This window comes from Otolemur garnettii, unplaced genomic scaffold (genome assembly GCF_000181295.1).
Source record: "Otolemur garnettii isolate 467f Iridium unplaced genomic scaffold, OtoGar3 scaffold00042, whole genome shotgun sequence".
NCBI classification, from domain to species: Eukaryota; Metazoa; Chordata; class Mammalia; order Primates; family Galagidae; genus Otolemur; species Otolemur garnettii.
Window position 1 is genome coordinate 3380164 of NW_003852437.1, and position 13641 is coordinate 3393804.

Below are 13641 nucleotides of genomic sequence, written 5' to 3' on the forward strand. Positions count from 1 at the left end.
GGAAATGGGATGCTATTGAATAGTAATGTGTGGAATAATAATTTAATCACATGTTTCAGAAACATACCATTGGCATATGGGAAATGGAGTAGATGAGCACCTGAATTGAGGCAGGGTGACCTTCAGTGGGAATATGGACTAGAGACATGAACTAAGGCAATCACAGTAAGGATGGAAGCTCAGTGGACAGAATTTGGTGACCAGTAGGACACTAGCAATGGGAAGAGACAATTGGAAAATGAATAATGCAAAAAAGCCAGCAAATATTTACTATATGGCTGCTGCATGCCAAGAACTCTACTTGTGACTTAGACAATCCCAGAAAACAAACTATTAGAACCTTCCAAGTAAAATCAGAAAACCAAGAAAACCTAGGAAAAATATCCTAACAGATTTATTCTCTATAGCTCCAGATACTACTCCACATTCCACGAAATTTATTGTTATTTTAAGATTGTCAAGTGATATTTTCATATCATTTCAGTGTTAGTAATATACAACCCAGTTTTTCAATGTACCCTTTCAGGATTAAAGGCAGCATAATATACTGTCCTTAATATACTATATGAAAGGCTCCTGCTTTCATACTGTTATAAAGATTTTTCAATCCTGGGTAAATCATCATAGCTTCTCCACCAATGTGAAAATTAATCAAAACATCTAACAATTAAATAATGTAAGGCTTATTTAAAATAAGCTGCCAGGGTTATAAAAACTTTAAACTGAGACTATAATTAATAAAACTTATAAATAATGTTTTAAATCAGGTCGTGCCACACAAATGAAATTACATGAAAACTAAATGCACTGTATAGATTATTACTGTTGTTGGCTGGGGTGTACAAAATGAATAATTTCAGTATCTGTCATGTAATTTAGTCAATAAATATGAAACATTAAGAAATGTACAAGAAATGCATATAGAAAGAGTAAATAAATTCATTTTATTTATCAAGTGCATTACTTGGCTGAAGTCCATCTGTTTAGAAAAGATAAGTGTAATTTAGGCAAACTCCATTTAAATTATGAGTGGACATTAAGCCAAAGCATCTGAATGTAATATTCTACATACAGATGTCAGTTTGAAAGTCCACATGGCTTTTAGTAGTATTTACTTAGCATCAAAACCTGGTTGCACATGCTTACATTAACATATTTATTAAACACTTACTATTTAGAAGGGTAGCATGATAGGTACTGAGGAATCAGATACAATAGAAGAATCTAGCTTAGTTATTCTCAACCAGAGACAATTTTGTCCCCAGAGGATGCTTGGCAATGTTGGGGAACATTTTTGACAGTTACGACTATGGCGGGAGTTTGCTACTGGCATTTTGCTCCTAAACATCCTACAAGGCACAAGATAGCCTCTCATAGCAAATTATCTGACTCTAAATGTCAGTAATACTGATACTGAGAAATGTTGACCATGAGACATGTTTTAATTTCCCTGAAATTCAAGCTATTCCTCTCAAAATTGCAAAATATAATTTCTACCTTTTGAGAGAATGTCTTCTTAGTACATAATATCCTTAAAATAAGTGTTTGTATTCCCATTAAACTTTTTTAAATGTGACTCAAAGAGACAAATGAGTTGCCCAAGGATATGCAGCTAGGAAGTGCTGGATCAAAGATTTTAACCTGTCTGCAAAGTCTGATTCATTCCAGTAGAAGTTCGAGAAATATGCCCTTGGCTAGGAAATACTCATCCTGTATTGTAGAATATATAAAAACAGTGATGAAATTTGTCATGATGCTTTTTCCCCCATAAATTTCAGTCTCTCAGACAAGAATCTGATCCTGTACCCTTTTTCCATTTGTAAGGAAAAGAAGAGCCCTAAATGATGCTGCTCTTAAGAGAAGTGCTTTGACTTGTACTTCTTCAACTCAAATCTAGCTATTGTGCATGTAGTAACCATGGGGAAGGAGGGCAACAATTCAGGGAGTCAAATCTCTTTATTATTTGGGGGAAAATAGAAAGCTTTATTTTGCCTACATCATCCAAAAAACTGATGCCACCAATACAGCATAACTTGGTAATTGCCCTCCTTGCACATTTTATTTGAACCCATTGGACAATTTTTTTAATCTCATTTGTTAAGAATTGTGGGAGATTTTATGATACCATGGTATAGAATAACCTCCATAGGTTTTGAATTGGCAGTGACATTCTTAGACAGATGTCTCTAAATTTGAAGGTAGTTAAAGATTTTTGGGAAAATGAAGAATACCAAAACCTACTCATTTCTGAAAGATTTACCAAAAACAAAAAGATGCATCTGCACTCCAAACCCTTTGAACTCTCTTGAGACACTTCAGGCATTTTAGTCAATGCTGAAAATTTTCTCAAGATATTTTGTATATACTTTCCAATTAAGAGTTTTATTTAACGTACTTAAGACATGATTGTTAAAGCATATATTTGAGAATTTTTTTCTACTTATTTACAAGACAACTTTGGTATTTAAAGGTATGAAATGGATTTCCAGGAATAGAGCCCCAATTTATAACACTGTGGCTACAAGAAATAAGTGTTTGATTTGTATGAGCTCATGTTTTAACTATTCAGGAATAACTTAAGTCATCAGCTGGAGATCATCTGCTCAAGTTGTTCCCAATTATCTATCTCTGAACTAATTTCACTAGAAAATAATCTGAGATGCTTAGATGGTTTGGTTAATTTTTTAAAACAATGAACTCCCAGGGGCTGAGTCAAGATGGGAGTATTATGGCATAAGGACAATAATAAATAATTAAATACTACACTGTATATTACTTAAGTATTTACATTTATGTAAAGGCCTACTGAGTAGTTCAGAAATTTAACAGGGTTTAAAGGAAATAGAGCTTAGATCTAATTGTCATTGTCCCAAGAACTCACCTAAACAATACACAAATGCTAATGTGTGAGAATGATGCTGCCCTTCTGGTGGATGGAAGCTTTGGAAAGGTTCTTTATTCCCTGGCAAACACCATTTTATGCTAATACTACTATGAGTAAGCTTCCTTGAAGTTTTAGACTTATTCTAAAAGTATTATAATACTATTTTTCTACTTAAAATTGGCATGATAGTTATCCTGTAAATATTCAAAGAACATTTTACTTGTAGATATCAAAACTGTCTAATAAATATTACTCAGGCTGGGTGCAGTGGCTCCCACCTGTAATCCTAGCACTCTGGGAGGTGGATTGCTTGAATTCAGGAGTTCAAGACCAGCCTGAGCAAGAGTGAGACTTGGTCTCTAAAAGCAACCAGGCACTATGGTGGGCACCTGTAGTCCCAGCTACTAGGGAGGCTGAGGCAAAAGGATCATTTAAGCCTAAGAGTTTGAGGTTGCTGTGAGCTATGATGCGATAGCACTCTACTGATGAAGACAGAGAAGATTCTGTCTCCCAAAAAAAAGAAAAAAATGAATAAATATTACTCATAAGTATCAACAGATTTATCTAATATATTCCTATTCTTTAATGTCCCAAGGCCATATTGACAAAATTAATTAGAAAAATATACCTTAGGGGAAAGAGTAACAGTTGGGCACAGGGACTGGGGGTGGGAGGTTGGCCCATGACATTGATTGTGTTATCTTCATTGATAACCAGTGAAACTCACAACTTTCCTTAGCAGTAGATTTACCCTCAACCTTTTTCCTTTAAATTTTATTAACACCTGAAATACTTAGAAAGTGAATCTATGCATGTCCAATACAATTTTTGTGTACACAAAATTATGACAGGCAGAAGGAACACAGCTTGAGTTTCAATTTGCAGGCTGAGCTTGCAGGAGGGGAGAACAAAATTTGGATGCTGAAATAAATCTAACCTGTCAACCACCGAGGAAGAAAAAAAAGAAAGTTAACAATTAATCCAGGACCAGCCTTAGGAAATCTGTAAAGTACTAAATATGAAGATTTGTGTTCAGTTCCCATACCTCCTGCCCCAAATATATTCTGCTCATGTTCTAGCAAAGCCTGTGTGATTCCTGATACCATTTTGTTTCATTTAATATCACCCCCTTCAGCATAACTATATCACTCCTCACTCCTGCTAGCACACATTTTCCAAAACTATGTCTCTTCTTCCCATTCTCTGTTAATACTGCACATATTTCACAGTTGCTTTGGACACTAATAATTCATTCCAGAGTACTGACTTTGACCCTAATATTTTCCATTGTTTAGAAGAGAAAGCAGTACCAAAACATGTTGATATTAAGAACTGGCAACAAGGTGTCATCTTTGGAAATCTTCAATCATACTGGCTGGCCACCTACTTTACAAGAGAGCAGGCAAAGATAAGGAGAATACACAATAAATTTTTAGAATAATTTTGTTGATGATTTTTCTACTGAGGAGAAAAGAGTGCTGATCCTGAATGATCTATATTGTTGATACACACACCTCTTGCTTCAGCTTTGCCATGCTAACCTTGTAAGTGTGATGACCAGATAATTTATTTGATAGACAATATGATTTAGTAAAAAGAAACAACAAAGGAGTCACAAGTTCTCGGTGCTTTTTTTCTATTAGAACTAAACTGTGACAAATTACCAAATTTCTCTGAATCTTTGATTGCTCTTCTGTGAAATGGAAGTTTTTAAAAATCTTGTATTATTCTTTTGCTTACCCAATGGAAAATAAAAATGAACTTCTTCACTGATAAATCATCAGTTATCCTGCATCTGTTCCCAGAGGAAGTTAAATTTATATTAATTCATCTATTGCCTCTCAACCAGGCCTCTTCCTTGAGAAAATCGTCTAACATTCCTTTGTAAAATAGATAATCTGAGTTAGCGGTATAGGTAAAATAAACCTGCTGTCTCCATAAGGAAATGAATCTATAGCTTTGGTTAGTGAGACCAATTCAAGGAAGCATGTGATCATAAAATTTAATTTCAAAACGAAGAGTTGAACTATATGAATATGGAGTGGTACACTGGTAAGACACACCTATGTCTAATCAATTGATTCTCATTTGTGGAATGTCATTAGGTCATTAGCATCTAATAGGTAGATGAACTCAGTGTTCTCAGGAGTGAACAGGTATGTCACAACTGGGAGCAGCCAGACAGCCAAGATACTATAGTGAACCGTGTGTTCTGAAATTAGCTCTGGTGATTCTAACATAAAAAATATTCCATAGAGAAAATTTTCAAAGGGATATATAGGAGACTTATAACTATCAAAGATAGTTTTCTACAGCACAACATACACGTAAATACTGAATTCCAAGTTACCCTTCCAGAAGAAAGGTTCTACTAGGTCTTGTACTTGGTAAGATGATTGGTTCTCCAATGAGGAAGGACTTCTGCTTGCCCACTGTTCCAGCATTAGCACTTTTTCCAACTTATGAAACCTTGTACAAGGCAACTGATTTCTAATTACAGGTATACCTTGGAGATATTGTGAATTTGGTTCCAGAACACTCAAATGAAGTGAGCATTATGATAAAGCATGTCATACAAGCTTTTTGTTTTCTCAGTGAATATAAAAGTTATATTTATACTATGCTGTAGTCTATTAAGCGTGCAATAGCACCATATCTAAAATGTCTTTGAAAATTCATACCTTCATAAAAATACTTCATTGCTAAAAAAAAAAAAAATTCCAACAGTCATCTAAGCTTTCAGTGATTCATAATCTTTTTGCTGGTAGAGGTTCTTGCCTCAGTGTTAATGAGTGCTGACTAACCAAGACGGTGGCTGATGAAGGTTTAGAAGAGTATGGCAATTTCTTAAATTAAGGCAAGGATGAAGTTTGCAGCTTCAGTTGACTTTCTTTTGTGAAAGATTTCTCTGTTGCATGTAATGCCATATGATAGCATTTTACCCAACTTTTTTCAAAAATGGGATCAATTATCTCAAACTTTTCTGCTGCTTTTTCAGCTAAGTTTATGTAACATTCTCAATCATTTGTTGTCATTTCAACAATGTTCACAGCATCTTCATCAGGAGTAGATTTCACTTCAAGAAATTGCCTCCTTTGCTCAGCAATAGGAAGAAACTACTTATTCATTTAAACTCTATGATGAGATTGCAGTAATTCAGTCTCATCTTTGGGCTTCCCTTCTAATTCTAGTTCTCTTGCCATTTCCACCACATCTGGAGTTACTTCCTCTACTGAAGTCCTGTACTACTCAAGAGTAATCCATGAGAAAATCAACTTCTTCCAAACTCCTAGCCATGTTGCTATTTAGACCTTCTCCTGCAAACACAAATGTCCATAATAGCACCTAGAATGGTGAATCCTTCATAGAAGGTTTTCAATTTACTTTGCCCAGATTCTTCAGAGAAATCAGTTATCTATGGCAGCTATACCCTTACTTATAGCTTTATGTATTTCTTAAAAAATAAGACTTTAAAGTTGAAATTACTCCTTGATCCATGAGCTGCAGAATGAATGTTGTTAATAGGCATTAAAACAATTATTAATCTCCTTGTAATTCTCCATCAGAGCACTTGAGTAATCAGAAGCACTATCAATGAGCAGTATTATTTTGAATCTTTTTTCTAATACATCAACAATGGGCTTAAAATATTCAGTAAAGTGTGCTCCAAATAGATGTGGGGTTATTTAAGCTTCATTGTTACATTTATAGAGCACAGGAAGAATAGATTTAGAGTAATTCTTTAAGGACTCTAGGATTTTCAGAATGGTGAATGAGCACTGACTTCAAGTCATCAGCTGAATTAGCCCCTAACAAGAAAGTCAGCCCACCCTTTGAAGTTTTGAAGCCAGGCATTGACTTTTCCTTTCAAGTGAAGAAAGTTCCTAGATGGCATATTCTTCCAATATAAGATTGTTTCATCTATATTAAAAATGTTTAGTTTAGGCGCCTTAAGTATTTTAAGTAGATATTCTGGATTGCTTGCTGCTTCACTTTGCACTTTTATGTTACAGAGATGGCTTCTTTCATTCAATTTCATGAATCAACCTCTGCTAGCTTTAAACTTTTCTTCTTCAGTTTCTGCAGCTCTCTCAGCCTTCATAGATTGAAAAAAGTTAAAAGTTAGGGCCTTGCTCTGGATTAGGTTTTAGCTTGGAAAGATTATCCCTTACCACTTGTGTGTTCACTGGATCAGCATTTTAAAAACCCTTCAAGAACTTTTTGTTTGCATTTACAACTTGGCTAATTATTTGGCATAAGAGGCCTAGCTTTCACATTTTCTTGGTTTTTGACACACCTTCCTCACTAAACATTTCTAGCTTTTGATTTAAAGTGAGAGATGTGACTGTTCCTTTCACTTGAACATTTTAGAGGCTACTGTGGGGTTATTAATTGGCCTAATTTCAATACTGTTGTCTTTCAGGGAATAGGGAGACCTGAGGAGAGAGAAACCAAGACAACATCAGGCAGTAGAGAGGTCAGAACTAACACATTTATGGATTAAGTTTACCATTTTATGTGGGTACAGTTTGTGGCACTCCCAAAAACAATAATGAAAAAGTTGGATATACTATGAAAATTTCCAAATTGTGACCCAGAGACACAAAGTTAGCACATGTTATTGTAAAAATGGAAACGGTGCAGACACAGTTACTGGACACAGACTTGCCACAAACCTTCAACTCATAAAACATAATGGGGGGGGCGGCAAAGGGCAATAAAATAAAGTATGCCTGTAACGTGACAGGGCTTCCTTTTTGTAAACGGCTTCTTTCAGGCTATTTAAAATTTGTGATAAAGGGTTATTCTAAGTAAGTGGGCTACTCCGTGCTGTCTCCACAGCTACCACAGATGTCTTCCTAGGTAAAAACTTTCCTTAGCGTTTCTGCAATCACACCTGCCCGAGACGCTCCTCCACTGCAGAAATGCTCAGCTGTTAGGTTCTCACTAATAAGCAGCGCCCAATATTTCCCGGGTGTTACTTTACGGGTTCCTGGCTCTGAAGCCACCCAGAGTTCTTCCAAAGTTACCAAGCGTAAGCTTAACCCTGTGGGAGATGAGAGGAAAGAGAACAAACTATGAGAAGGCCAGTTTCAGCACAATACTTGTATTAACAGTTTTCCTCACAATTCCCTTGAAAGTCTTAAAACTTTTTTGAAGGATAAGTTTCATTCGTACCTAATTAACGGCCGCTTCCGACAAGTAGTAAAATAGGAGAAAACAGAAAAATCTCCCCGGCCTTTTGATTAAACCTCGCTTCGCGGGAAGCCCCGCCTCTCCCTCGGTGTTTCAGCCAATCCTACATTCTCTACTGAAGTGGGCAGAGCTATCGCGAGACTCCAACTGTTTCCATGATAGCGTCTAACCGTGTGGACTTGCGTAGAAGGGACTCGCGAAGCCTGTGCCGGAGAGAGGGGGCGGGGCGCTCCGACGTGCGCGTTCACCTGAACTCACGCTCCAGCGCGCGCCCGGCTTCTAAGCGCTGTGGTTTCTGGGACCCTGGGAACCCTAACACAACCCAGTGTAAAGCGCTCGTGGCCACCTCTGGCGGATGTTCGGTCGGTGGCAAATGCGTGCCCAGGCTCTACCAGGGCATTAGAGGGGTCCGGTCCTGGTGCAGAAGACTCAAGAGGCCCGGAGAACCAGCCTAGGTAGGCGCTTGGGTGAGGGAGGGTCAGGGGTCAGGGGTCGGGGAGGAAAGGCGTGTCTGGCCTCCAGAGCTGGGGAGGGAGGAGTCCGGTTGTCCCGGAGCCTGGGAAGCTCCAGGGCTGATAGGGAGCCACGGCGCGAGTGTCCCCCACGCCTCCCCGCCCCAGACGTGCGGGCCTCTGGACCGCCAGGCTCTCCCGGGAGAAGGTGGGGGCCGTGGGCAAGGACGCCGTGCTTTTCCCCGGGGATTGAGGCCCCCGCAGTATTTTTAGAGCGTCCACCTTGAAGCATCCGAGGGTCCATCGTCGCGTTCCGGAGTCGCGGTACCTTGTTTGCCCGGAGTATTAGGAACGATCCCGGGCTGAAGGTGCGGCCTCCGGGAACCGCTTTTGGGTCTATGGAAGATAACAGTGAGTATCACCGTTTGCCGCACTTGTGCCTCTGGAGGCCGGAACTGGGCAGCTACCCAGTTCTTTGTGCGTGGGGTTGTGTGTAGTAAAAAGAGAAGGCAGAACCTTCTAAGTTAGTCTTCCTGGAAGTTCTCAGTTACCTTTGGAGTCAGATTAATTACACTCGCATTCAGAACCATCCTTGCCCGTTGTATATTTTGACTGATAGGAAGCGATAGTGTTACTTGATGATGAATGGTCACGGTATAATACAGTATTGTTAAATAATGGCCATTAAGCTGGTGCCTTTTTCCAAGACCCTTGACTTAGCATAAGGTAAAAATCGTAGGTTTTATGTTTTCCTACTTTTACTTAAAGTGAGGCTATAAATGAACACACAAAATAAGATAGTTTTAAAGTCTTTACTGCTGTTTCTAATTATTCCAATGGGCAATAGCGGGAATGATGAAACTGTAATAGAAATGGACCATTTGGTTTATAATCAGCAGCATAGCAGCTCTGAGCGGCATTGGAATAATTTTGTCTATTATGGATATCCTGCTCTTCTCAGAACTCTGAAGGACCAGTTAACCAATACACTGACATTTGAGAATAAAAGTTTCCTGTTGAAAGTTGCTGTTATTCCTCCTCTTTTGCCTGACCTAAGAGAACTGGATTTATAGATTCAAAACAAATCTTTCATTAAGAGTTTAGGCTAGGAAAAGTAAGGGGAAACAGAATCTGTTGGTGAAAAAGCTACTTATAAGGGCTTTTCAGATTTATGTAACTAACATATTTCAGAGCTCAGTAGATGAAAATACTCTTTACTTTGTTGGAATTATCACTACAGAAAAGGAAAAGATTGTGGTAATGGTAGGCCCTTAAGAGCTTTCCAGTACTCAGTAATGATTGGATTTCACTTGCATAATGCAACATCTTGGACAGCATTATGGTAGATGTATATTCCTTGTTGCCCTTGATAGCCTTGAATCAGGTCTCTCTTGGACTTCTAGTAATTCAGGAGTTGCGTTATCTTTTAACAAAGAGATAATAATATGGAGCGGGAAAAATCTGAATTGTCATTCATATTTTTTATTTCTTAATAACTTAACAATTTACATTTATTTTCCTAGCAGTCCATCTTTGTTTTGTGTTAAAAATTCAGTTCAGTCAGTTTTTGCTGCCTCATTCTGGGCCAGAAGTACTAAAGACTATTTACCTTTAGTCTTCTAGAATGTGAATAAGAGAAACTTCTCCTAAAAGAGATATGAGTAAATTATTGTTAGGTCCTTAAAATGAGGAGAGAGATCCAGGGAGTTAGAGGTCTTTGTTTCACCTTGTTTTGTGTATCATTTACATACTGACACTGACCAGTGGGAGTAAAGCACCAAGTAGGATACTGCCCCTGCCCAGCTTTCAAGTAGTTCAAAGAGAACACTGTAGTGAGGAGGCTCTAATCAGGAGAGTGAGGCTGTAACTCGGCTTCCTTGGTTATGGAAGTCTTTCTGGAAAGATTGGAACACTGACAAGCAGAAAAGTTTGAAAGAGCCGTTCAAGTGAAAGGCTTTTTACATTTAAATGCAGGACAGAAAAAATGTGGTCCTTATAGAAAACGTCACATAATCATCTTTTACCCAAACATTGCTGTTTAAGGAGGAGGAGGAAGTTCAACCCTTAAAGATATTGATATTGTGGCTCAATGGAGTAAGGCACCGGCCCCATATGCTGGAGGTGGTGGGTTCAAGCCCAGCTGCAGCCAAAAAACTACAAAAAAAAAAAAAAAAAAAGATATTGATGAGATGTGAGGAAAACCAGGTAAATAAAGAATTTTACCAGTACTTGAATTACTAGCTGCCAAGTTGCATTTTGGTTATAAATGTCTTTGACCAAATAAATATCTTCTTTGTTTCAAAAATTATCCCTGGGTAGAGATTAAGGAATCAAAATTAGATTTTTTGTTACTATTTTTTTGCTGTTGTTCATGAATGTTTGCTGAACTGGACAAAGGGAGCGCCTTCCTAGATAATTACTTTTCTCTAACTTATCATTATCATTGATAAATATTTTGAGGCTGTAATGTTAGAAGAATCAGCCTGAAAGGAAAGATCTGAAGGAATGTGCAAATTATAGTGGTATGTGTACTTTAAAAGATACCAGGTAGCTTTATCAGAGAAAAGAATTGTTGAAAGAACATGTTCAGTTTCAGTAATATCTCTGTTACAAGATTATTGTAAGAAATATAACATGTTTTACTTTTTCTCCCATTGCATTGACTAGGACTGGTCATGGGACCATACTAAGCCGGGCAGCCATCTTCCAACTCCTCTTTATACTTGAAAATGAAAGAAATGTACATTAGTAGGCTACTGATTATCTGTAATATAATTTCTCAAACTGGGCTGCATAGTAGTGAGTAGTAGAATTTTAGTGAGCCTGTAACAGGGGTAGTTATAGGTTCACTAAAATTCTGGGCTGTACACCTAGACATTCTGATTTTGTTGGTTGGGCATCAGAATTCTTTAAAGTTTACCAGGTGATTCTAATGTGCAGTCAGGTTTGAGAAGCACTGATCTTTATTACCCCATTCTGTCATATTAATGTTTGGTTATTAACAAATGTAGTTTAGAGTATTCTCAGCATGATAAAAGCAACTACTGATTAATGAATACATGCTGAATTTCTGGTGTTACACTACTGTGCTTAAATTATTTATGCTGTTATACCCATTTTAGAGATAAGATAACAGTCATGGAAAGGTTAGAGAATTATTCTAGTAGCATACAAAGATGCCAAAGCTGGAATTAGAATCCTTTTTTTTTTAATTTTTTTTTTTTTTTTTTTTTTTTTTGGAGACAGAGTCTCACTTTATTGCCCTTGGTAGAGTGTTGTGAAGTCACAGCTCACAGCAACCTCCAACTCCTGGGCTTAGGCGATTCTCTTGCCTCAGCCTCCCATACAGCTGGGACTACAGGTGTCCACCACAACTCCAGCAATTGCAATTACAATCTTAAAGTTTCACACATTTTCATCTTTAAGCCATATTGCTTGCAGATGTGAGACTAGCCAGTTGCCTTTGGGCTTTAAGAGTTAATGATTCTGTTATACCATGTTATTAATATTTTGGTTACTGTGACATATTGTATAACCTGCCAAGTTCCCTTCCTACCCTCATCTCTCATATTCATGCTCTTTGCTACACGTAGTTAGCAGTTCCACCCAGTGTAGAAGTGTGGTGCATTTCCCCACCTCTTGGCTTTGGGTCCCCGAATGTGAGTTGCTTTGGCTCATTAAATCTTAGTGGTTTTAATATACCAAGCATTTTCAAATACTTGTGTTAATAAATTAATACTCTTACATCAATCATTGCCGTGGGAACATCCTAGGTTACATTGCTGGTCCCAGAGAAGGATAAGAAACTACCTTAAGCAGAACCAAATTACTCTTCCAGGAACCTAACCTGGATCAGCCACACTCAGTGGGTCAATATGTTATACAGCATGTTTGTGGCAGTAGTTACATAACAAGCTGGTACATCCTATCATAAAGTTCCAGCAAAGTGGCCCAGGGCCAGTACTCCAGCCTGTGCTCTGGGAACTGGAGGAAGATTAACACTTAGGAAATTCAGGGCTTTCTATATTTTGGCTCCAAGAGAAGAGAGAATATAAAATGTTTAAAAAGTAGTTATCCATAGCCAAGGATTGATTTTAATCCATCAATTGCACTTTTATAAACCAAGCACTAGCTAAGGGAATGGAATTCTCGTAATTGACCAGCACTCTTTGATTGATAGACTTTTTGCAATTATGGTTTACATTTGCACTGATATGGTAGTCATATGGCATTGAGAGCTTGAAGTGGGGCTGCTGAGACTGAGGAGCTGAATTTATAATAATAATTAATTTATTTATGGTCATGCATCACCTAATTATGAGGATATGCTCTGAGAAATCTGTTAGGCAATTTCATGGCTGTGTGAATATCTTAGAGTGTACTTAGACAAAACTAGATGGCATAGATTACTACACACTTAGGCTACACAGCCTGTTGCTCCTAGGCCACAAACTATACAGCATGTCGTTGTACTGAATACTGTCCAGGGTCTTCAAACTTTTTAAACAGGGGGCCAGTTCACTGTCCATCAGACTGTTGGAGGGCCGGACTGTGGGCCCCGGGACGAGTCGGCTGCTAAGCAGGACAGGCGGTGGCGGCAAAAACACCTGACAGGCCAGATAAATGTCCTACATGGGTTGCGTGTGGCCTGCGGGCCATAGTTTGAGGACACCTACTGTAGGTACTTGTGACATAGTGATAAGTATTTGTGTATCTAAACATACCCAAACATAAAAAGGTACAGTAAAAATATGGTATAAAAGATTTAAAAAATGATAATACTTGTATAGGGCACATAACATGAATGAAGCTAGCAGGACTGGAAGTTGCTTTGAGTGAGTGAGTGAGTGGGAAGTGAATGTGAAGCCCTAGGGCATTACTGTACACTACCATAGACTTTATAAACACTAGACTTAGGCTACACTAAATTTGTAAAAATAAATAAGTAAAGTAATTGTGCTATGATGTTATGACTACACCATCACTAGTACATAGGAATTTTTTGCTCTTTTATACTGTTATAGGACCACTATCATATTTGTGGTTTGTTGATGACCAAAATGTTATACAGCACATGACTGTATTTAAAGTTAAATGTCTGCATGCAGA

At 38.0% G+C, this 13641-nt stretch overlaps 1 protein-coding gene across 2 annotated transcripts in view; it reads left to right on the forward strand.

Annotated features, from left to right (window-relative positions):
- Positions 1 to 8386: 8386 nt before the first annotated feature.
- SHPRH (SNF2 histone linker PHD RING helicase) overlaps positions 8387 to 13641 on the forward strand; it is an 85473-nt gene continuing 80218 nt past the window's right edge. Inside the window, exon 1 of one of the 2 annotated variants that reach the window (XM_023513517.1) lies at positions 8387 to 8535. Coding sequence is in view for 1 of the 2 variants with exons in the window: in XM_023513516.1 (XP_023369284.1) it covers positions 8931 to 8943 (13 nt within the window). In the remaining variant the exon portion in view is untranslated. The other variant, XM_023513516.1, reaches the window with a different exon arrangement.